At 38.4% G+C, this 24,576-nt stretch overlaps 1 protein-coding gene across 1 annotated transcript in view; it reads left to right on the forward strand.

The window, feature by feature from the left end:
- The window catches only part of DOK7 (docking protein 7), a 68,799-nt gene extending 44,223 nt beyond the window's left edge, over positions 1-24,576 (forward strand). Inside the window, exons 8-12 of the mRNA XM_072862580.1 lie at positions 9,456-9,498; positions 18,339-18,404; positions 19,477-19,548; positions 22,632-22,784; positions 24,440-24,576. Of these exons, the coding sequence (XP_072718681.1) occupies positions 9,456-9,498; positions 18,339-18,404; positions 19,477-19,548; positions 22,632-22,784; positions 24,440-24,576 (471 nt within the window). The remainder of the gene's footprint in view (positions 1-9,455; positions 9,499-18,338; positions 18,405-19,476; positions 19,549-22,631; positions 22,785-24,439) is intronic.

Below are 24,576 nucleotides of genomic sequence, written 5' to 3' on the forward strand. Positions count from 1 at the left end.
CTTTGTCAAGCCCTCCTAATTTCACAGGTACTTCTGCAGTACTGAGATGCTCAGTGGTAGCACAGTTAGTCTGGTGAACTTTAAAATACAAAAGAAATGAATCACGTGAGGTGTTGCACCCAGTCTATGTGCACCTTGCCTCTCCTATTTCTTTTACACGCTGACCAAGACGAATGAGATGAGAACACCATGCTGCTTATTATCTGCACAGCAGAGTCAAGTCTGCTGTTATACATACCTGTTTGGGCCCCGTCTGAGCCTTGTTTTCAGTGGTACAGTAGTTTTGCTGGAGTCTCTGCCTTGAGTGGTTTTCACTTGGTGCAGAATGAGTGGAAATTAACCGAGCTATTGTACAAGGAAGCTCAGACTAGCAAATGTGGGGAAACTGAGTGTATTTTAAATATCAAATGTTCTTGTAGTAGTGTAATGCTACCCCCTGTTGGAAATTGGAATATATGGAATATAAACCAGAATACATGGAATTGAAGCCTCTTTGACTTTGTGTACATTACTTTGTTGCACTTGATAGGACTTTAGAAGTGCCAGTCTCTATTTAAAAAAAAAAAAGAAAAAAAAAAGAAAAAGATTTTTTGGGTGTAAACAGGAAAGATGTTTTCCCCCTAGTTATCAGAACTGAATTCCTTTAAAATAATCTTCTTTTCATGTTAAAATACAGCTGTAGGCACAGATGCCTGCAATTCTACTGTCTTTCTATAAGAATACAAATATATAACCTATTATAATTAATGTTCATTTTTATGGATCATAAACATCTATCTATTCATAAAGGCTTTACCACTTCTAAAAGAGAAACACATCCTGACTTTTTGCATGGCTAAAGCTACTGTATACACTATTATTCAGCCACATGCTGAATAACAGCACTCATGTTCACCTGTGAAAATGTGAATGGTTAAAGCAATGCTGAACCTTCAATGGTCAGGACAAATTTGTCTTTGAACTCTTTTGCTTAAGCATTACGGCTGGAATTTCTGTATGTACTTTAGGAGAGGTGGTTTAACTAACAGGAGCCTAGCTGAACAAGGCTCTGAAAGGGGGAAAAGGGAATGTAATGTTGCTATGAAAATATCTCTAAAAAGTTGACAACACTATCTTGAATTAGAAAATCTGCTGGGTGTCTTACACTTAAATGAAAAATCATTTCTTCTCATAAAATTCCAGAACAGATCTTCTGCTACTGTAAATCATGACAGCTCAACTGAGGAGTTAGGGGGAACAATGTAGCTGATTCCTATTACCTGGAGGAATTTTCCCTCTTTATTTTGGCCCCAAGAATATATGATATGCTGAACTTATCAGGGGTATCTGCCTTGGATCTTAGACCTGAATATTTCTGAAGAGGAATCTCACAGTTGGAGAAAAAGAAGTTATAATTTCTGAGCTGAGTATATTTGATGGCTTATTTTAATGGCAATTGTGTAAGGAGTCTTTCATGTCCTGAATGGCAGAATGATTGTTATGAGATACATCTAGTGAAAGATAGGCAGTGAAGGCTGATGTTAATAAATTTTATTATGTATCTAGCATCAATTCACAGGTGTATTTGTTCATGGTTCTGTGCTCTGAAATCAGTACATGCTATGCCCCAGTTGTCGTGTTTGATGACTGTACCCTATGACATTTGCATGTGGTGTTTTTATTTTTTGTGAAGAATTGTTTTTAGTCCCTGTCTTCTAATTTCTGCACCAATTCTGGCCACGTTTATCAAATACACTGAATTAAAATTGGTCTCAGAGGCAATTTGCTATGTCTGGCTTAGCTGTTTCTTCTGGCTGGCTGAATTCTTCAGCCCAGTCATGGCTCCTGCTATGAAAGTCCTTCTGTATCATGAACTGGGAGTGAAAAATGTTCTGATCATATGCAATGTCTTTGTGCTGTGAGGTCTGTCAGGAAGCTTAGATGAGTTCATCTGTTCGGTAATATTCATAACCATTAGTGTCCACCTTTTCATTTGAGTTGCTTATATAGATGTACTTAGAGGGTTTGCTACTGCAGTATCTCTCTCTGCAGCTTGTTACTGTATCTGTCCTTAAAAAACCTCCATGAAATAATGAAGTGCTTCTACTTGTATAGAAACCAGTGCTTCTGATTTTTACCTGTGGTTAAGGAGGGCAGACTCTCAAATTCACAAAAGTATTTAGTAATTTTGTTTGATCTGGAACCATCGTACCAATTTTTTTTGAAGAACCATGAGAAACTCAAACCTTATGAAATTAGTTCAAAAAATTGTAAGACAAAACCAAGATCTGCATTTGAGCGAGGTGGCAGAGTGTCTTTATTTTATTTATATTTCTTAAGTTGTTGTGGTTTTGGGCATTTCTCCGTAACCATAAGCTATCTAACTGATATTGGTGTTAGTACAGTTTATGATGGTTTGGTGTTGTGTGCCTTCAGACTTTGCGATGTACTTGGGGTGAGTGTTATTGCCTTGGGGCAGCTGTACATGCTCTTGACTTTGTTTTTTGTCTAGCCTAGAAGTGTGCAAGGTTGACTTGTAGTAGTGCCTCGAAACAGACACAAACTTCACTGATGTGTTTACACCACTTATACGTATTGGATGGAATTGCATAGCTGTTTCCTCTAGAATTCTGTCTGAATACTTTTGTACATAATGAGATATGTGTGTGATGTTAAAAGGATGTTATTTAGGTTGAAAAGTTAAACCCCTCACTGTTAAGGAATTGACAGATTTACAGTTGCTCATGCCATCTTGATTTTACCCACACATGTCCCTCTCGTGCAGTGAATGAGGCAGATGTCCTGTGGAAAAAATGATATGTGACCATGTAATTGCATTACAGCCCAGTTGTTCATCACACCCCTAGTGTGGCTTTTCGGTATGTAGAAAGTCTCGGTCTGTTTTTGAAAAGCAAAAGACGAGCAAATCATGTTCCTTCTTGCTGTGTCAGCTTCCCCATGCCCATATATTATCAGTAGCAGAGCTTGAAATTTGACCCTTCAGCATTGCAACCGAGACTTCTACCATCTGAATTTCAGGGCTGTTGCTGCTAGCTGGCAGCTGGAGATGGCTTTTATCTCAGGGTGGAGGCTGGGCAGCTGGATCCAGGTACTGGCTTTTGTGGAAGAGGACTCAGCCCAGCTTTTCTTTCCCTCCCTTGAGCGGACAGTTTCGGAGTACGCTAAAGAGAAGGCGTGTCATTTTTGGAGCTAATGGTCATATTCTGATGCCAATGGTCGTATTCTGGATTGGGTGACAAACGGCTCGTGGCTGCAGGCGGCTGGGAAGCCTACAGCAAGCAGCAGAAGGCCCCTCTCAACAGAAGCATATCAAAATCACAACTGAAGAGTTCCTCTGTAAAAAGAGGAGAGAGAGAAGATGGGTACACAAATCTGGACTAGAATGAAACAATACTTTTCATTCTTTCTCATCTCTTGCTGTTTAAACAACACCTGTAACTTGTAGATGAGTTGGGCTGTGATTATCCCACAGGTTTTAGGAGGCGTACTTTGATGTGACACAGAGCATGGCTTGCCAGTGCCACTGAAATCGCCAGCTTCGTGCTTCAGAAAATAGCTGATGTTTGGGCTTGGCTGAGCAAGCTGAGATGTTTCTGAACTGACTTCAGCAATCTTTCTGTAAGCCGACAGTTGGCTTGCGACAGATGAAGCTGAGTAATCAGAAGTCTGTGGCTGAAATTGGAGCCCTGCACCTGAAGCATGCCATGGACAGGAGTTTCTGTTTCATTTGGAGTTGTTACCAAGGATCGTAGAGTTTAGTAATTTTGTATCTTTTGTTCAGAACCTGATCAACTGCTGGGCATTGTGAAACAGCCCATCAAAGCAGATGACCTTCAAAGGTTGCTCCATGTGTCTGTATTTGTTGACCTTTCCTGGGAACCTTTTTTTCCTGTGGCAGCCTGAGCATTCCAGCTTTAAAGTTTTCTGGTGATTTGCTCCAAGAATAAGTTATAGTCTTTTAATCCTCATGAGGAAAGTACCTTAACTGTCAGTTTCATTAGGGACTGGTTTCTTTTTGCTGAAATATCTGGGCTTTGCAGAACTTCGGACACGTTCAAGACTTTTCCTTTTTCAAAAACAATTGACACTTTTCTATTTTTGTGATGCTAATTTCAAAATCTTCATTCAGAGTTTCTCATTGTGTCCTTTGCTCCTTTGTGAAGTTGCTGATAGTTCAAGATACTATTGTCATAAACTATATAATGTAACTGTAATCTGCTGCCTCCCTCTACATACAAACTATGTGAAGCAGTCAGAGGGATCGTGATGAAGGGCCACCAGCTGTATACAGCAGGCACGAGAGGGTTTGTTCATTGTTAGAGAAGTCTGCTTTACAGTTTCTGCTTTTCAGGGACCATCCTCTGGATTTTGAGTCATGATTTTGGTGGTTTGCTCTTGAAAAACTGGATGTTTTGCATGGTCTTGATGCTGCACAATAGATTTAACATAAAGGAAGGGAGAGGAGAAAAAAATCTAGATCATATTCTCCGTGAAAATTAAGCAGCTGACCAATGTTGCAATCCACCCTCTCTGTTTATGTGTGCATTTTTGGTATGTGCTGAATAAAAGTATCACAGTGCAAATAGTTGCTTCTATTACTGTTGAGTATGAATTCCTCTTTCATAACAAGAAGAATCTGTGAGCCTCTCAGTTATGTTGAGCCTTTCTTCTTCCAGTCTGAGGACCCAGACTGGGGCAAAACTTCATACATGTGTTTAGACTAAAGCAAATGACACCTAAAAATCATAGAATCATAGAACAGTTTGGGTTGGAAGGGACCTTTAAAGGTCATCTAGTCCAACCCCCCTGCAATGAGCAGGGACATCTTCAACTAGATCAGGTTGCTCAGAGCCCCGTCCAACCTGACCTTGAATGTTTCCAGGGATGGGGCATCTACCACCTCTCTGGGCAACCTGTTCCAGTGCCTCACCACCCTCATTGTAAAAAATGTCTTCCTTATGTCCAATCTAAATAAACCCTCTTTTAGTTCAAAACCATTGCTCCTTGTCCTGTCACTACACGCCCTCGTAAAAAGTCTGTCCCCATCTTTCTTATAAGCCTCCTTTAAGTACTGAAAGGCTGCAATAAGGTCTTCCCAGAGCCAGAGCCCTCTCTTCTCCAGGCTGAACAACCCCAACTCTCTCAGCCTTTCCTCATAGGAGAGGTGTTCCGTTCCTCTGATCATTTTTGTGGCCCTCCTCTGGACCCGCTCCAACAGGTCCATGTCTTTCCTGTACTGAAAACTCTAACTCTTACTAAGTTCAGAATAATGGAGCTATAAAAAGCTGCCAAACTTGGATGAGCTGAAAGAAAAGCTTTATTTCTAAAGATACACAAAGGGAATGACATAAGCTGTGACTGATGAGGTGTGTCTGAAATGTTGACAGTTATCAGGCAAATGGCATTTCATTCCTCTTGCCAGTGATGATGGAGCCCAGCTCAGCATTACAATCTACAGAAGCTGATCTACTTTTTCTTGGAAGTGTGGTTTCCTCCTTTTTAGGAGGAAAAATATGAAACAAAAATGTTTTGGTTCTTTGAAAATACATGTTTTATATGGAACAGCTATCTATCAGTTCCTACCCTTAGAGCTAGTAATGGGAGGGATTAGTCTTAAGACAATATTTTCCTTCATTTTTTTCTGTCCATCTGACTCGTAAGATCCTGGCTCCTTTTTTACACCACAGAGATGAGACTACAAAGCAGTTGTGATGCTTCTTGTCACTATAAATCTGGCAAACTTCTTCCGACAATAGGAAATTGCACTGTACAGTAATCTTCGCTCCTTGCTTTGGAACTTATACTGGAAGATCTGGACTTTGGAGCTGATCTCATGTCCAAAGACTAAAACTCCCGTTAGCAGCAGTGGAGCAGGATTTGGTACGTAGTCCATGGAAAGTGATTTGAGTATATAGAGAAAGGTAGGCATACTGCCCTTTATATGGCACAGTATTTGTGTCTGGTAATTTTTTTAAAATGAGAACTGATCTAATAAATCATATATTTAATGAAATTTAACGTGAATGAAACTTTGAATGAAATCAAATGAAACTTTAAAAGAAAAAAAAAAAAACAGGGGAAAGATAAAGATATACCAAATATACATGGGCGGGAGGGAATAATCCCATTTTGATTGTAAAAAGGATTATGTACTATGATGGTTATTTGCACACACAGAAATAAATGCCAAGGCTTAGGTTCTGTTTAGCTGTTTAGGGCAACAGAGCTAATCTATGAATAATGATCCAGCATATCAGACTAGTAGGTTCTCCTAACATCTATCATTGAACCCTACCCAAGATATTTGGAAGCAGAACATCAAAAATGAATGTCATCTGACAGCAGCCAGATCACTTCCAGAGTTAAAATAGCCCTGGACATGTAGTTCATGATGTGTGATATACAAGTGGTACATATCCGTTTACTGTGGGTGTTGTAGTGGTGAGGTTGTTTGAACTGACAACCATGCATCACATACTTCAGAACTCAGCTCTTGGGTCACAGTTAAAAGAATCTACATTAGAAAGATACTTAACTTATATTTATGAGCAATATTATGAGATATGCGGGATTTAGATACTTGCTTTGTTAGTTATTGTCTGAATATTATAGCAGGCATAACAAAAGCATGTTATTTGAGTGAGGTCACTTACTCCTTTTCTTCTTCAGTGTCATCGTATGGTAGGTTGAGATATGTATTATTATAGTTTGCATTTGAAAACCATGCATTTACATTTGTACATTATGCCATAATAATTTTAAAAGTTTCTCCTACAGACAAAAGCATGTTTTGTCTGAGTTTTGTAGAATTAAAAAAGATAGCTTTTAAGTCTCTGATACCGTTCTTTCTACTGAGTTGCCTTAGTGGTGGCCACTGTAAGTTAGTGAAGTCTCTTACAAAGGATTGCAGCAGGAGGCCTCAGACTTGCAGAAATAATAGAATATGATATATTGAAATGGAAATGAAGACTACAACCTTATAGTCTGGAAAAATCACTTGATAACAAAAGAGTGGTTTTATTTCTGTTATTACCTCAGACTCATTTTTTTATCTAATCACCTCTGATTCTTTTAGTTATTTGTTGTCTTTCATCTAGTCACTATAATTTGAATGATATTTTATTAGTGTCCCACATCTGATGTAATTTCAAACATCTAATTCCTGTTTGCCTTTTTGCATCTTTCTTTGTCAAGTATAATCTAATCTAATTTGCTGTTTTTAAAAGCAAGAAAGTTGCCAGAAAGTTGTGAGATCCTTTCTCGTTAGCAAGATTTGATTTTTATGCATTTCAGCACTGCAGTCTGCCACTTTCTAGTCCATTAAGTAAGCTAGTAGATGCTACCTTCAGAGGCAGCTTAATCTGCTTTACATCCACAGACATAAAGTCAGGGAAATTATTTTTTTATATTCTGTATTAGTAAACCCCTAATAAGTTACTGGGGGCAGGAAAAAAGCATTTTTCAAGTCTGCTGTAAATAATAGCGACAAAAAAATAATAGAAATTCTATTGTAATGGAAAAATATTTTTACCTAAATATACAGAATATTGCTCATAATGGACTCTAACGTCCTCTGTCCTTTATCTGTGCAGATACTTCTGCATATTCCCCAAAAGAAATCAGTACCCTCTGTGGGGGCACACAGTAACTATAGAAAAAAATAACATCCACTATGGTTAAATTAATAAAATTATCTTTTTCTGAAATGCTGTGGGATGTTTTTTTCTGTTTCAGAAATGAAATCTTTGCCATGTTTCTGATTTCCTCCCCCTTCCTTCTACTTTTACTCTAAACAGTTGCTCAAATTCAGTGTCTCGTATATTAAAATATTCATCTAGCATAAAAGCTCAAGTAAATACTGAAGCTATAGATTCCATGCTTGCAATAGGATCGGGCAGAAACATCCTGTATGTCGTGTGTTATTCCACTGTTGAAAGTTGTTCTGTGTTGCAGATTTCAAAACTATATTTTAAAAAAATCCTTACACCACCCCCCTACCCCAGTTGTTCCAGTTAAGCTCTTTTAATGTATATTTTCTGAAGCAGAATCGGTGTAATCTTTTCTAATCTTTTTCTGGTTCATTGCAAGGTCCATCAAAACCAAAAAAAGCCTTTCCACCTACTTTAACTGAAGTTGGATCTAGTTGATAGCTCTGACAGTTTTTCGTGACGGTCACATGTAATGAGATTTATGTCTTAATATGTTTGTCTTAGTAAATGTTGTTCAGGAATTAGTATGACTTGAATTTCTACATGCATAATAAGTAAATATTCTATTTTGTTTTCTGTTGAGAAATTTTGAGAATTCAACACAGTGCCTGTATAGGGGGAAGATATATGTAAAGTATATGTAAAGTCCTGAGCGTGTCTGAAAAGCCACCACTTTATAAGAAAGCATGGGAAGCAGAGAATTATCAGAGGTCACAAGGCTGTGTATTTAGGTGAAGAAAATTACTGTCAGGTGTTATATAAAATGGAATTTTATTCCTTTGGAATTGAGCAGTGTTATTGCTCAGGTCTAATAGGTATATAGTGTTTTTCTACTTCAAAGTCCAGCAGACACATTTATTTATCAAAAAGAATGGATCGTGATGATGAATTCTTGTTCTTGCCAAGGTCACAGAAATGAGAGAGATCTCTTTGGCAGAGTGGTGGTCAGTAGCACAGACCAGACTGACTTCACAGCCTACCTTGGTGTTGCAGTGCAGGAGCAGGCTTGATACCATCTGGAGATGGAAGCGCCAGAGTGTCCTCCAGATCAGCTTTGAATGACATAGATAGTATAACTGGGGAGAAACCTGGCCTGCAAGCATGTTTTGGAACACGCTTACTCTTAAGTATGAACGGGCACAGGTACTCTGTGCCTGACTGCTTCGATGTGCCCTACCTGTCCTTGTACCACCATGGTACGGGCAATGTGAAGCATCTGAAATGGCACAAAGCTTTTCTAGAAGGACTCTGATGTCACAGGTGGGATTTGTAGGCAGTTTGAATTCAAGGATAAAATATGTTGGTTTTACGGAGCTGAGTCAGAAGCACACCAGGCTTCGATGTGTTTGCAGCACCTACCATTTTAAGCAAATATAGGCATGGCCTTAAGTTACATATGTTACTCCAACTTGGTCTCATCTGCCTCTGAATATAAAATTTTCTTGCTTTTTGCTGTTTAGTTCAAGACTGATTCAATAGTGCTAAGCTTCACCATGCCTGCTACAGTTGTTGCAGAGCACCCCAAGTCAAGTTAGTTAGCCTTTACTAAGGTACACAAAGGTTTTGCAATTTATGCATGTTTGGAACACCTTTAGGTCTGAACACCTTTGTGTCTGTTCTGGATTTTAAAACCATGTGTTAAGCTTTTGTGATGGTGAAGTGATTTCTCTGCCATTCTTCCTATATTTTGTAAAGTTTCTATTTCTTGTAAAGATTTTTCATTCTAAAATTTTCTGTTTTCTTTAGGGAACAGCAATATTACAGTCTGGAGTCTTACCAGCTATACCAGGTAGGAGCCATTTAGTTATTTGCTTTGTTAAAGAATAATGCTTAAATCCCAAACTGTGATGAGAGAAAAACATTTATGGAAGCAGAACTGAAGACTATATTGAGAGATACCCTGTTTGTGGGTGGTTTTGCTGCTGCAACTCATGACTGACAATTATGAATTATGTTGTAACCTGTAGTATCTTTGGTTGCAAAGTTTAATATATTTGTTTTTCCCTTCCTTTTGTAATCTAAAGAGGTGCAAAGTTGTCAGTTTCCATATAAAGTTTTTAGTGCTTTTTCTACTTACATACTCGAAGAACGTCAGGAAAGTTTTCTTTTTAGGCTATATTAACACCAAGGTGAAACTTGATTTATATGTTCAGTGTGTATACCCAGATTTCTAAATAACACAAAAACACAGGAATGCTTCCTTACCAGGGGCAACACGGAGATGCTTCTCTCATGTCAGTGGAACTACTGACTGACCGACTAAATCAGTAAAGGGAGGAAGCTGAGTATCTGGCCTGGAAAGGTTATTTAGGCAAAGATAACACACTGACTATCTTTGCATTGTAAATCTGCCTATCAGTAGAATGTGTTGGTCATCTGGAGTTCTCTGTTTGATGTAGCCAAACTGGTCTGGCATCTTTTGTATCATCATTTTACTTCAAAGATAACGTTTCGTAAGCCTTTGGTTTTATGTACTGTCTCCATCTTGTTCCTTTGAGAGATCTGTGCAAAGTTGTTTAGTATCCCAAACATCTTTATATTCTTTAAACTGTTTACCCGATAATTCAGTAGATCAATTAAATTATCAGGTTGCCTGCTTCCAATAGACATAGAACAGCTTTTTGTGCTTGGGTTTCTTTATTACTTTTAAAAACCTTGGCAAACACTTAAAGAAGTATAGCTGATTGATACTTGTGTGAACAAATCCCGTAAGATACCTAGGATCAGGAGGTGTCTCTGGAGAAGGTCATGAGTAACTCTATTCCTTTGTCTGTCTCGGCAGGAGAAAATCCAGAAGCATTTAACAGATCTTGTTCCTAGTTATTCCACTCGAGTCAGTGGAATTTATCTTGATTTATAGATGTGTAAATAGAAGCACAAATTGGATCGTTAACTCTAATTTTATCTTTCCTTCTTATGATTAAAGTGCTTATGATTAAAGCACTTATGATTAAAGTGTGTGTAAATACAGGGGAACTTGGGTCTATAGCTGTGTGTGGTGGGCACAATATTATTTCTGTATTAATGTCAGTGGCAAATTAATTGTGGATGCAAACAATATCTGACAAAAACTTAATCTCAGGCTATTCATGCAGATGAAGGAGTTAGCTGTTTTGATAAAACCTATCATTAAGGAAATTGGAAGTGTAGAAATACAGGACAGATTTTTAGATCAATGGAAAGGGAAGATACAAGACTGAAGAAATTGGAGTGGGTGGGTTTTCATGTCTGGTACACTGGGAAAACATTGTTTAAGAAAAGAACTGAATACTTGTTGGAATGAGTATAAATGCTTTAGGCAAATGCAGCATCTAAAGCCAGTGACTGAAGTTTTAGCTATCTTTGTGGGGTTTCATCTCTCAAATGCTCTCATATACCTGTAGAACTTTATTCTTAAATAATACAGATAGTATTCAATACTAATACAAAAGAAACCCATGTTTTCTCTGTCTCATCACATTTTTATTATTGTCAGATATTTCATTTTAAAGTATTGTCTTTTATATATGTTAACATTTCAAGTATAATTGAACTTGGCGTTGCAAAGCTTTCAAAATAGTACTGTAGCCTTTGAATGTTTTGCTTCCACCATCTTTAATCCAAGCCATTAACTGAAGGTCCCTGGGTGCTGAGCGGTCATTCAAACAGCTCTGTTGGACTAAAGGAACAGCAGCAGAACCTTTCTATGTTTCTCTATTATGATTTTTTCATCCATTGTTGAGGATAACATAAGGGCACACTAATTTGAGGTAACTACTTTCAAAACCTGTCTTGCACATGTACATGGCAAGATACCTCTACTAGCATGAATGATTGTACGATGATCCTATACACAGTTATAATGTTTGCTAGTGTACCAGTCAACTTAGTCATAAACACATTTATTTTTTATCACAGAAAGGATTGTATTGTATTTTCATTCAAATACACTGTACGAATGCAAACCCACTTCTTCCTGTGCTACAGGTCCCCGCATGTTCTGTACAATATCTTTGCTCTTGAATGTGTCAGTTCTGTAGCAAGAAATGGAGTTAGTGTCAGGATCTATTGTTTAAATATTTTTCAGTTTATTGGTAGTGAATGTGGGTGATGATATTATCTTTCTACTATTAGTTATATATGCTGAGCAATAGACTCAGCAACTTCAGAGAAATGTGTCTAATCCTAAAGGCAAGCTGAAGACTGTTCATAAAAGTGGCAACAATTCTGAATTGTATTACTAGATGGAAAAAAACAAGCTGAGGTGAATAATTTAATCCTGGTTTAAATAATTTGGTTGCCTTTGTTATAAATAACTTCATAAAGATTGATTAGAAAGAGAGACTGAATTAGGTGGCTTGCATTTGTAGGAGGAAAGTATTCCCGTTGTTATCATAGCTTTGTACTAGAGATCAAGGTAAGGGATTCTTTGGAGTTGTATGATGTGGGTATGCCTGCTTTTAAGCATAACAGACTACATTTATGCTTATTATGGACCTTAAAATACCATGACAGGATAGAGTTTAAAAAATGTGATTCAGATATCCTGATTTCCGAGACTGATGGATTCTGGAGGCACCTAGGTTTAGTACATTTAGTCTAAGAAGTTCTCATGGGACCTAAACAGAGTTTCTCATGAATGCTTAAGAAATTTTGTAGCATGATCTAGTGGATGCAACTTCAGACATATGTATGTAGGTCCTTTTCTCAGGAGCTGCTTATGTGTTTTGAATTAAGGGATCATGAATGAGATGCACATTCAGTGTTGAGAGGTGGAACCAAAAGACAGCACATTTCTTCACAGAATGGTGAGCTGAAGAGCTTGTCATTATCTTGGTTATCTTTCTGGAACTATAAATCAAAGTACTGTAGGAAAAACAGGTCTGAAGGGGTTGTCTAGCTCAAGCCTCTGCCCTGAGATTAGGATGTACTTCTGTGTGTATGTCTGACTGGTGTTTGTTTAGCATGTTCTGCAATGAGAATCCTTAAACCACCTTAAATCATCTGAAGTCCTTTGCTATTCTTAGATCTAGAATATATTTCCTAACAGCCGCAGTGTTTCTCACTGTGATTTAGGCCTGTTACTTAAATCTTGTGCTCCTCTAGTTCATTGCAACAGCTTAGACAGGAACCTCCAGCCCTTACTTATAATGTCTCCATGCTCTTCTCCAAAATATTTGGATTTTCTCAGTTGAGTAGAACTCAGTCACAGCTCTCCTGTTTTATCAATGATGTTTAAACCATAAGGTTGTTTTGTAGGGGGAAAAAAATGCCACTATTTCTGTCCTGGGTTGCCAACCCTTCCAAGGGAATTGAGCAGTGTGAATCCCAAGACTCCTATTTAGAGAAGCTAAATTGAGAGCTGGCGTGGGTTTGCAGAAGTGCTTAGGGTCCTTTTGCAGTCCCTGGGGAAGGCATTTCATGCAGGCTCTGTGCACCATATTTCAGAAAATTTTGTCCCTTCCCATTAGCTACTGGAAAGCTGATTACCTAGGCATTCCCAGGAGCCAGACCCAGCCTTGGGCATTTCAACACCCAAATTAAACATCTACAGTGGGAGGTCTGATCTCCCTGTTCTGTGCTGCAGGCTCTGGCCTTACAAAAATTAATAGCTGAATGGGAAAATAAGTTAACAAATATCGTGCCATGGAAGCAGCATACTTTAATATTGTTAAGTTTTGTGTCTTTTAAATTCTCTTTTCTTTTATTTTTGTCTGTGCAGTTCCATTTTTTCCATAGTCCATAGGAGCAAATTCATCAGCATTGCAACAGACACTCTTGCTATCTGACAGCCTCTTTGCTTGTAATACCAAACCTACACAGTGCTTGATGGGAGATGTTCTGAGCCAATGAATTAAGGAATAAACATAAAACAATGCTGTGGATTGGAATTCAGCTGAAATGTCAGCTGAACGCTGATTATGAACGTTATATCTGTATTAAATTGTTCTTAGATAGATAGGGAGTCAAGGAAGGGAGATAAAAAGAAAGAATAAAATGAAGTCTATAACAGGTGATGGGTGCTGAAAATGAACTCAGCTGTCTGACAGCTTAGCTTTTATGATAGAAAAATAGGCTTTCTTTCACGCATTTTAAAAATTTTTATTGCGAACCTATGCAGCCTGATATTTCTATTCCAAGCTTAGGACTAAGCTTTCAAGGAATTAATTGAGAGCAGTGAGAAAGAAGAATCTGGGCCATACTGTGTTGGTTGTTGTTGCTTAGGTTGAAAATAATTTATAATTCACAATTTTTTTTTCAGGAAATGTGTTGTCAGCTCTTCAGATGTAGGAAGGCAAAGTATGCTATGGTACTTCTATTGAGCCAGTAAAGGACTGCGTTCTGAGCAGTGTCCACCATAAATATGTCATACCTCATAGGGCTAAACACTGTAATAGAAGAGCATTATTATAATAAGAAACTGATTAATAAAACCCTGCCATAATATGACATGCTCTTTCTTGATGGTGTTTTATTTTATAAGTGCACTTGAAATAATTCTGTAGGGGAAGAAAAATAGGAGCACAGAAAAAGCGGTTTAAGTAAGCTGATTAAAATACATATCGCATTTACAAGCTAAACCTTGGCCCTAGTGACTCTCCGAATTACGAGGGGCCTGACAGGAGGGAAAAAAAAAAGTCGCTGCAGTGAAACCATATACTAGTGAATGATCCAAATGCTGCTGCTTCATCCTCTGGGCTGAGTAGGTCCAGCAGGTTCCTGTTCCCTGTTTTGGGGGTGACAGAAGGTGGTAAGTCCATGCCACAGTGACCCTCTAGTCCTGCCTTTTCTGTATTCCTGATTTGCTTCCCCATGCCTCCTCTGACAACTGAAATCTGGGGAAATTACATATCCCAGCCTTCTAAAACACAAAAGTGAGGAACCTTATTTGCAAACATAGTGATTATTTCGGCTTTTTTTTTTTTTTTTCTATTAAGGAAACTCATTATGTGACCTTTATTCTTGGCCAATGTAGATCCTGAGCTTCAGTTGCATCAAGATTTTTGGAGCAAATGTATGTAAAGCATTTTTGAAGGTATATTTTTCAAAAAACAGACACTGAGTTTCCTGGTACAGGACAATGGTAACGATTCTACCTTAACACTTTTGCATTTTTAAGGATGGGAGGCTGGGCTGGAGTCGCCCTACAGCATGGGAAGATGAATAATAGCTAGAGGTAGTTAGATCCTCTGTGATTCTTTTGGACACGCTAAACAGGCATCTTTGTGGGGCAACATTTGAACAGTTACTGTGCTTGAATGCCTTTCTAATTTTGAGTGATTTTACCGCTTCTGAAGTTGACTGTTAGAGAGAGAGGAGGCATTTCCGAATACGGTGAAATCTGTAGAGCAAGTGAGCATTTTTAAGCATCCCCTTCAGCTTTTATGTATTGTAAATAATGCCATTTGTATAGCAGAAAATATATGAAATCACTTTGAAAATTGAAGAGTAACAAACTTAGGGAAGTTTTATAGGGCAATTATACAGCACCAGGAAGTCTTTTATTACGTTTACATGAAAAAAACTCCTGGTGTACTCACAGTATTTCTCCTGTCAATCAGTAGCTCTACGCTTTGGATGCTCTTTTAAGCAAGGTATCTGTTTTCAAAGGAGGAGATGGAAATGTTGCTTGGCTGAGTGGATCAAAGTACTTCACAATAAAGGTAGTTTTAATTCAATAAGAAGCAAGGATTTATCGTAGAGCATAGTGTTTTCTTCTGTCCTGACTCCTTGTCAGCAAATTTAATAGCCCAGAGCTGCAGAGTTTGTGACCTACTCCGTGAAGGCAGAGGCTGGGCACTTGGTAAATGCAGTGTAGTATTGCATGTGCCTACTCACTGGCCATGTAATGATAGGTGACAGGATTTGAAAATGTAAACTGTCTGGGCTCAGTTTATAGCATGTATTCCAGCTTCCCTCTCATTTGTTAATCTTTTTTTCATGGCTCTTTCTTGTAGCACATGTGCTGTAAACTGTGCTTATTTTTGAAGAGTGGGCATAAAGAAATTACTATGAAGTTAGAAAAATGTTTCAAGTAGTGGTTGTCTTCACTGAGCTACATCAGACATTTGAGTCTAATCATATGTAGGAATGCAAAATGTTCTGCAGCATATTTTCACTTTGTCACATTTTGAATATCTTCTTCCTCTTACACATTGGGGAAACTAGAACAGAAATAACTCTCTTGATGAGCTACTCAGTTTTAATAAAGACTTGAGCAAGTCAGCTACACAGAACTGGATGGCAGGGGAGACTGAAAAAATTATTCGTAACAATCCCTTGTAAGATGAGAAGAGTGATAGAAGGGAGTGTCTGTCTCCTGCTCGATGCTTTATATGTTCAGAAATTTATCTTGCTAACTTGCTTTTTCCATTCCTGCAAGTGTTATCCTAGGATTCATAAATGAGAAACAAACCAGTTATATGGTAGCTGTGAAGAAGAAGGAAGAAAATATCTAGGTCGATCTCTGTTGACATGTGTTTATACGACGCAGTTCAAAGCTTCAAAAAAATTTCATGAGAGATTCAACTATGTAAATATTTGTTAGTTGCCAGATTTGAAAATGAAGAAAATGCAACAGGTCAAATCCTGAAGCATTAACATAGTTCTTTTAAACGAGCTCCAAAGGGGAAAACTGCAACTTGACCATAAATGGATTGGAATATCTTATTGTTTTAAATCTCCTTTCCTGTCCTGTGTGCTTGTCACAAATCCTAAAAATGTTGCTTAAAAATCCACGTTTCTTCTGGAATGATTTCTGCTGAATTACATTCAGTTTTTGAGGGAGAAAAAAAAACCCCACACGAGTTTTGTGATGAAGCTGCAATTAGTATAAAGCTCTAGTCTTTCTTCAATGTCAGGTAAGGCTTTCAGCTGCATAAAGCGTATTCTGATATTCTTAATGCAGAGACAGGATGCTCTGAGGTGAGAAAAAGGAAAATCAGTTACACTGAAAATATAAGTAAATCAGCTAGTCCAGGGCTGTTGTATTTTTGCATTTATTTTTATCAGCAATTTCGTTAAAAAAAAATTTCAAATAATGTTTTTAGTGGTTAAGTCCTCATCACAGTATGTAAAGGTTCTACAATCTGATCTCATTTGTTAAAATACAAAATCACTTTCTCAGTATGGTATGCTTGAAAACTGTTTTTGTAGCCTCGGATTTCCCTATATATGCTTTTGTGTCCACAAAGACTACAAACCTAAAGGTTTTAGTTCAGTTGTGCACTTCTGAAATAGGTGTATATTATTTTTTTAATCCATTGTCCTCATTAAGTGAAATAATCTGTGGGGTTTATTTAGACTTATTTTATAGAAGTGTAAGAACAATTTTATAAGCTTGGAAAGTATTAGATTTAGGAAAAAATTGTATGAATGTGTACTTTATAGAGGGGAAAAAAAAAGAAATTGCTGTTTTCTTTAGGTTCCTAGGTCATGCAGATTTCTTAGGTATTTGAGAGTGCTATTTATTTTATAGAATTTCTTCATGTTGCATAAGAATTACTGTGATTTTTGGATGCTATTTTAAAAATAATTTGCAGAGAAGTGTCTCCCTTGCTCAGAGACGATTCATCACTTCAGAAGAGAGTGTTAATTTTATACCTGATCCCCAACACCCAGCAGCGCACGGCACGGCTGCCCTGTCACCAGGGGCAGGGCTCCTCACAAACCCAGCCTCCTACCTTATTTCTGTTAAGTCCCATTTACTTGCACAAGAAGTTCCCTCGAAATTATTCATGTGAGAAGTAAATGCCACTCATCTTGAATAAGGTGCCCACAGTGACAACAGTAGTGACAAGACATTCACGGCTGGATAGGGGTAATGCTGATTAGTTTGCTGGTTAGAAAAGAAGGGATATGTGTATGTAGCCAAACCCCACTACGTGCGTACCACTCTGTAGGTTTCCGAGTTGCTAGCTCTTGTTTCCTCAAACTTCCGTACCTAATACTGTACCTGGGACAGGTTTCTGCTAGTCTGAATAGGGCTGGGGAAAGGACACTGTGCCATCTGACATGCCCTCGGTAAAGCTTGCCTGGCTGTAACACTTGGGACGGTATTTCACAAGAACCAGCTATAACCTGGATTCAAACCCCATGGAAGCTAGATCCTTCGCCTACCCTTCACACCGCCCCAGTTTATGCACGTCTAAAACTGGACAGTGGACTAGTGAAGTGTGATACAGTTCTTCCCATTAACTTTAATGGGTTTTTGATCCAGTCTGATGAGATTTTAATGAACACTTTAAACTTTGTGGTTGCCAAGACTACGTTATGGATTGCAAAGGCAACTCCCCACTCAGTTTTCATCGCCATTTTACTTCTCAGTTCAAGACAACTGTCTCTGTGAGTAAGGTAGTTCTCACCACAAACAGGAAGGCCAGTATCCTGAAGTTTTATAGAAGGCATCCTTTCTTTCTAAAGAAAGAAAACAACAAAATTAGATTATAGTGCCACAGTCTCAGGATAAAGAATTTAGCAAAAAAAAAAAAAAAAGGAATATTGCTTAAATGAAGAACAATGACTTGTAATTCTTACTGAAATTTTTCTTGATGTTTCAGAATCATCTACTAAAAATGCTGATGCACAGCAGATATCTAATAATAGCAGCAGGTATTTAGATTTAATGTGAATATCTCTCTCTGAAAACAGGTGGTGCTTCTGTCATGGCAGCTTCTGGGTCTTTGAAAGTACATAGAGGGCACAGTCTCCAAGCTGGTAAGTGTAAGTGGTTACGAGGTATGTGTGTGCATGTAAATTTGAATTAATTTAAACTTAAATTATTTTAAACTTCAGAAAATGTTAAAGGTAATGTATGACTTGATTCCCTATTGTAAGACTTACGTGTTTCTTTGGGTTTTTTGCTTTGCAGGGTTTTTGTTAGAAAGGCATTGACAGATGGGATAAGTTTAGAAGAGGCAGTGACAGATGAGATAAGTGTCAGAGCATAGGCAGTAATCTTATTCACAGCAGTAAAATGCTGCCAGCACTTTAACAAAGGGCACCCACCAACAAAAACCCACCACAGGCCATGAGAAATCCTGTACCCTAGCAATGACGTGGTGGGAAAAAACCCCCACCACATTTAAAGATACTTCTTCATGATAACAGAGAAAGAAACAACACCAGCAGATAAAATTATGAGTGTTTGTCATTCAAAATTAATCCCATATGTTCATTCAACGGGCATAGCTTTTTAGCTTGCTTGCTTTGAACTGGGATGGAGTCTGAGATCATGAGAGAACCCGGGCATCTTTTTTCAGCTTAGTGCTCTGGAAGCACCAGTGGTGTTGTGCAACCTGGCTTCTTGCAAAGATGATGATTTGCACTTGGAAAGCAAAGTTATCTTTGGAAGGGCTAGTTTAAGCATTTTCTACAGAGCTTCGTCAGAAATCAAGAAGTTATCCATCATGCTGGAGGTGGAATTTTAACAGGAGTCTTCCAGATGCTCCCAAGATCACCCATGCACTTTTCCTTGATTCATGCATTCAACACAGCTTTGCTCCCACATCGATGTACAGGAAAATACACTGTTGACTTCAGTGACTTTCAGTGTGAATACTTGTAAAAATGTCCTACCATTTATTTCCTTGGTGTTACAATCACATAGAAAATGCTGGCATCACCACTACAGCAAAGTCAACACTAACCACTGTATATACTTTCTGAGATTATTCAGTACGATTATTCAGATTAGAAGGTTACAAATCAAAACTAGAAAATCATATGCTTTGTTTTCATTGTGCAAATTCCTAAATCCAAAGCCATTGATGGTGTTCCTGTATTCTAGGTCCTAAAGGTGGTTATGAGACACTAACACTTCCTGCAGAACCTGGAACTCCTACTAGCCCTGAGGAACCTGGTGAGTAAAGATCTTTGGAGCCACTTGCATTAGAGGACACTGACATCTGTTTCTTCTTCCATTTTCTTCTTTGTTGTGATCTCTCCTAAATGTTTATTTTCGAGGCGGTGCCCTTTGAACATGTCAGCTTTACCGGCATGCTTACACGCACACACACATGCGCACACACAGACATATCTCAGGGCTGTGTTTATGGTGTTGGTTTTCTTTCAGCGTTATTTATCACACGTTTCTGAGAATGGTGCCTACATAGGGTAGAAAATATGAATAACTAACACTTGCTGAAAGAAAGGCTAAAACATCAGTTTCAAATAGAATTTTCTTCTTCCCTCCCCAATTATACTATCTTTTCCTTTCTTTTCCCCCTCCTTTCAGTGCCACTGCATGTTTTCTTTTACTCTTCTCCTGTTGTTTGCTTAACTATCTTTTTTTCTTCCTACCTTTTCCCCCTTTCTCTTCAAGCAATTGTGATTCTTTCAGAATGTTGTGACCATGCATTTTGGTCTGTTTTTCTCCCAAATTCTCCCTCCATAATGATCTCAAATACTGGTCCTCTGACCCCTCTTGTAAGCATCTTCTTCCTTGGTTCACCCAGAACGGACTGCTGAAAGTACTGCCTTTGTCCATGGCTTTCTCTGTGTGCTTTGTTTTCTTAGTAGGAGCTTTTCACTGTCTTGTGCTTTTCAAATAAACCTTTCTCTTCAAACAAATACAAGCCAGTTTTTAGTGTCTAATGAGGGGGTTTTTTTATTTGAAGGAAAAATGAAAAGCCAAGTATTTCTATGTTTACAAAGAAAGCACAGTTTCTGTTAAGACAGCACAGACTAAACAACGGAAGACTTTTCCTTTCCTTCCATTCCAGTTTGCCCAACTTTGTTCTTGGTTTGTTTTTTTCCTTTGAGTCAAGTTATAGCAGGAATATGTTGTTGTTGCTAGGGGTTTCTTTGTTCTATGTGCTTCTTTTGCTTTTCTTGCACAAAGCCCCACCAATTAATATATGTGTGGTTTTTTAGTTCTCAGGAAAATCACTTGGCTTGTCGGCATCAGGTATGACATTCAGCTTCCTGAAACCTTTCAACTATTTAGCTCTATAGAGAAGTTTGCTAGTTCTCATGCTAGCTAGCTTTGAGGAGACTTCACTTAAACTCCTGCTAACGTCACTTTGACAATGTATAGAAAGACTTCAAAAATTATATTTTCCTTCATGACTATTCATGACTCTGTATCAGTCCTTAAGATTGTCATTTGCTTACAACTTCAACTACTTGGGATGCAGGTTTTCAATGCTATGGTTCTGCTGAATCCCTTTTGGCACAGTCAGGCCAAATTCTTTTGAAATACTTTAGACAGAATAATTGAGAATAATTTCTGAGAATGATGTTTGATGCAGATATAGACATTTCTTCTACTTTTTTTTTCCTTTTCATTTTGTTCCTAACACCTGGCTTTGGAACAACAACTTGAAGTCTGACGATCAGAAAAATATTTGGTTACTTTGTGGATATTCCTATGTTTTCTTTATGAAAATCTGTCAGAAACTTTCCAGGCTTTTAAAATTTTGGACTGCATAGTAGACTCCTTTGATTTAAATAGCTTAATCCTGGAACCTGCTGTAACCTCTGACAACTCTTACTGTTGCCCGACTTTGTACAAGTTATCTTTGCTATTCATAATACAGTCCAAGAAGAAGAAAAATTCCCCTTAGTGGTTATCCACAGCTGCTGTTGGTTGGATAGAAGAAGTCATTCTCTCCTGTGCTATAAGCCTTGATCACCTACTGCCTCTCCATTCACATCTCATCAGTGTCTGAATGGGCAGAAAAGAAAAGCAGTGATCTGGACAAATAAAGTTTTTATATGAGTTTTATGTGGGGACAAGGAAGGGCTTAATGGGAGAACTTCAGGGAAAGTGAGAACCTGAAAGTGATACCGTTTTTCCTCTGCACTCCTTCATCCCAAATTGACTTACCAGCAGAAAGTGTTTTAAGAAGTTAACTGGGCTGGACAGGCAGGTGATTACTGGCCTGCTGAGTAGGACAATGAAAATGTGACTCAAAGCCTTGCCTAAGCACTGAGAGAATACAGGTTTGTATGTGGGTCTCCTGTAGCCCAGGTAATTCTGGGAAGTCCCTTGGTACTCATGGATTGAAAAACTAGATGTAGGTGCCTGATGCCAGGAAGGGGTTGAAGGCTGAAATGCCTGGCTGGCCCAGTGAAAGGAACCTTCTATCTTCTCTCTTAGTTTCACTTCTGAGAAGATTAGAATAATTGAAAGTAGGGCTAGAAGAGGTCTTGAGAATTCATCCAGTAGACAAAACAGTTGTCTTTAAGTCAGAATCACTTTATAGAAAACTCTTCCCTCGTAAGTGTTAGTCTGTTTCTTTTTTCAAAATTTCTAGATGCAGAAATTCTTCAGCCTCTCTGGGATTTCCTCTAGTGGTCTTGTGATCTTTACTATTAGAAATGTTTTCCCACTGTCTAATCTCCTACTTTTTTCCTGCAATTGAAGTCTTTTATGACTTGGTCTGTCCCCACTTGGCATCATTCCTGTCTTTTTCAACTCAGTACAGGGAAGCTGTCAACGTCTCTTCAAGCTTGCCTTCCCCTTGCTTGAAAAAGTTCTTCAGTCCCTGTTTTCGGGACATACTTTCTGAACTTCTGGTGATTTTGGTTGCTCTATTGTGGATGATATAATAGTTCACATCTTCCTAGAACAGATTGCTTCATATAAGGGTTTACTAACCTGAGTTAGAGCTGAAAGCCTTGTGAGGTAGTGTTGCGTACATTGCTTCTGTTTGAAAATTTCTGCATAGTGTTTGCTTGCTGTCACAACACGGTGAGATCACTGGCTGTGGTCTGTGGTCTTCTGCATAGATGCTGACTTGATCAGTCTCTGAAGATCTTTTCTGTAGAAACCTTAGTCTTCTCATGTCCCATCTACGACTGAGGAATGTGCTGTTTGGCAAGCTGAGTTGTTGCTGCTGAATGTTTGCTTTCAGAATATTTGATGGGACAGTGCGTTTTTATGAAATGGATCATTGGTCATTGCAAACAGTGTCTATAATAACATGTTACTTACTTTAGAAGGGGCAGTAGGTTATTCAGCTGATGTCCCTGCATCAGATCGACCCCACAGCGAGACAGCCACCTATGTTAATATTCCTGTCAGCCCTACTTCCAAAAAACAGCTTCATTACATGGAATTGGAACTTCAAGAACCTAGCACAAGCATAAGAGGTAAGGAAGTCCACAATACTATTTAAACAGCAAAGAACGCAGTAATGCAGAATGTATGGGATATGGGGAAGCTTAATTTCTCATCTACCCATAGGCTCTTTCTAACAGAGAAGTTGAACCCTCTGTTGAACTGTGAGGTGGTTCTTGTAATTGCCAACTCTTTTGGAAAAGATTTTTACGTAATGAGGTTCTATAAGATGTTGCATCCTTCTGACAGGTGCATTGTATATACACTCCTTCTAAAGTGAACATTTCTGTGTCTGTGGAGTTTGACAGACAGTAATTTGCTTCGTGTTCTCAAGATTTTCATTGCACATATTAGGACGACACTTACTTAATTTTTCTTGCTTGGCTTCAGAAACAGGGCTGTGGGTGTAGGTGTATAGGGCTTGCTCCTGAAGATACTGACTCTGGAGCCACGCAGCAAATGCTTGAGAATAGAACACAGTGTTCTTCTCTCTGCCCTCCATGAGGATGTATGAAAGTGCTACAGAGAGGAAGCCAGCCCAAGTATTTGATTTTTTAAAAATATTTTATTATTTTGTCTGGATCTGAGTATTTTAATGCTTCTGATGCTTAACTAGGACAATTAGCACATGGACATACATTATAGCTACCATGTATTGTCATTTAGAGATGCATTCCTCCATACAGAAAGCCCCTAATCAGGATCTGGCATTTAGTTGTTCACATTTGGTATTAATGGGTTTTCCATGTATAGTTTTCAGCTATTGAGGTTTTAATTTTTATACTTTTAATTTCAGCAAGTTTCTTATCTTTGAAATGGTAGCACTTTTCCCATTGGGTTTTTTTTTGGATGTTTGGCTGCAGTTAAGTAATTCTAAGCTTCTCCCAGACTTTAATGTAGTTCTCTGTACAACACCCTGTTCAGATGTAAAAGTGATGTTTTATCTTCATTTTAAAGACAGTGAACCAAGGCATTAAGAATGAAGAGCCGAATTCCATAAACTGACATAAACTTTCCTAAATGTCAACTACCCTCCCAAGCTCAACTTGTATAACTTTGAAGGTGCCATAAATGTTTTATTTTTTCATACTGAAGTTTTCCCAGCCTCTGGAGTTGTATGTCTGCACCCATACAGAACTGTTCTGCTCCTGAACAGACTGAGCAGCTTTTATCTCCCTCGTTGCCAATTATTGGACTAAATTGTCATTCTGTCTAAGGCTGAAGGTGGTTGATCCAGTAAACGTTCACAGAGTGCCTAATCCAGACAAAGAAGAATCCCTGCTAACTGCCCTACCAATGGTGTTTTCTTTTCAAATACCAGGTGTTACTCATTTACTTACTAGTAGCCTGCTGGTGAAGCCTCCCAGAAGTGGGAGAGCTGAGTTAAATTTTGTCTTCTCCTGGGAGGAGTAGGGGTGGAGATTCAAACCTGGGGCAGAAATACAAGTGGTTCGTTTGCTTATTTGAAGAAAATCAGAAAGCTAAAATATGTAGATTACAAAGCTTTTGAGGGTTTTTTTAGTTGTGGTTATCTTCTTACTCCTTTTATAGAGCTTGCTTTAAGACCAGACCAAGATCGTCTAGGGAATCTGTGGAAGAAGTGCCTCAATAGCTTAACCCTGGCTCAGTTTTACCCGGGAATATATGAGGGATATAGTCTTTTACATGATTTCATTTGGTATTTCAGGGAGTGGATCATCCCGATATGCGCAAATTGACATTGCAGCCACCGAGACAGCCCACAAAGTGGGAACTCAGCATGCTCAGTGCCGGGAGGAACGCTTGCAGGAGCTAGAGCAGAAGAAGAAAGGGGCTCAGCAATGA

Source organism: Ciconia boyciana, chromosome 5, assembly GCF_034638445.1.
Source record: "Ciconia boyciana chromosome 5, ASM3463844v1, whole genome shotgun sequence".
Lineage (NCBI taxonomy): Eukaryota > Metazoa > Chordata > Aves > Ciconiiformes > Ciconiidae > Ciconia > Ciconia boyciana.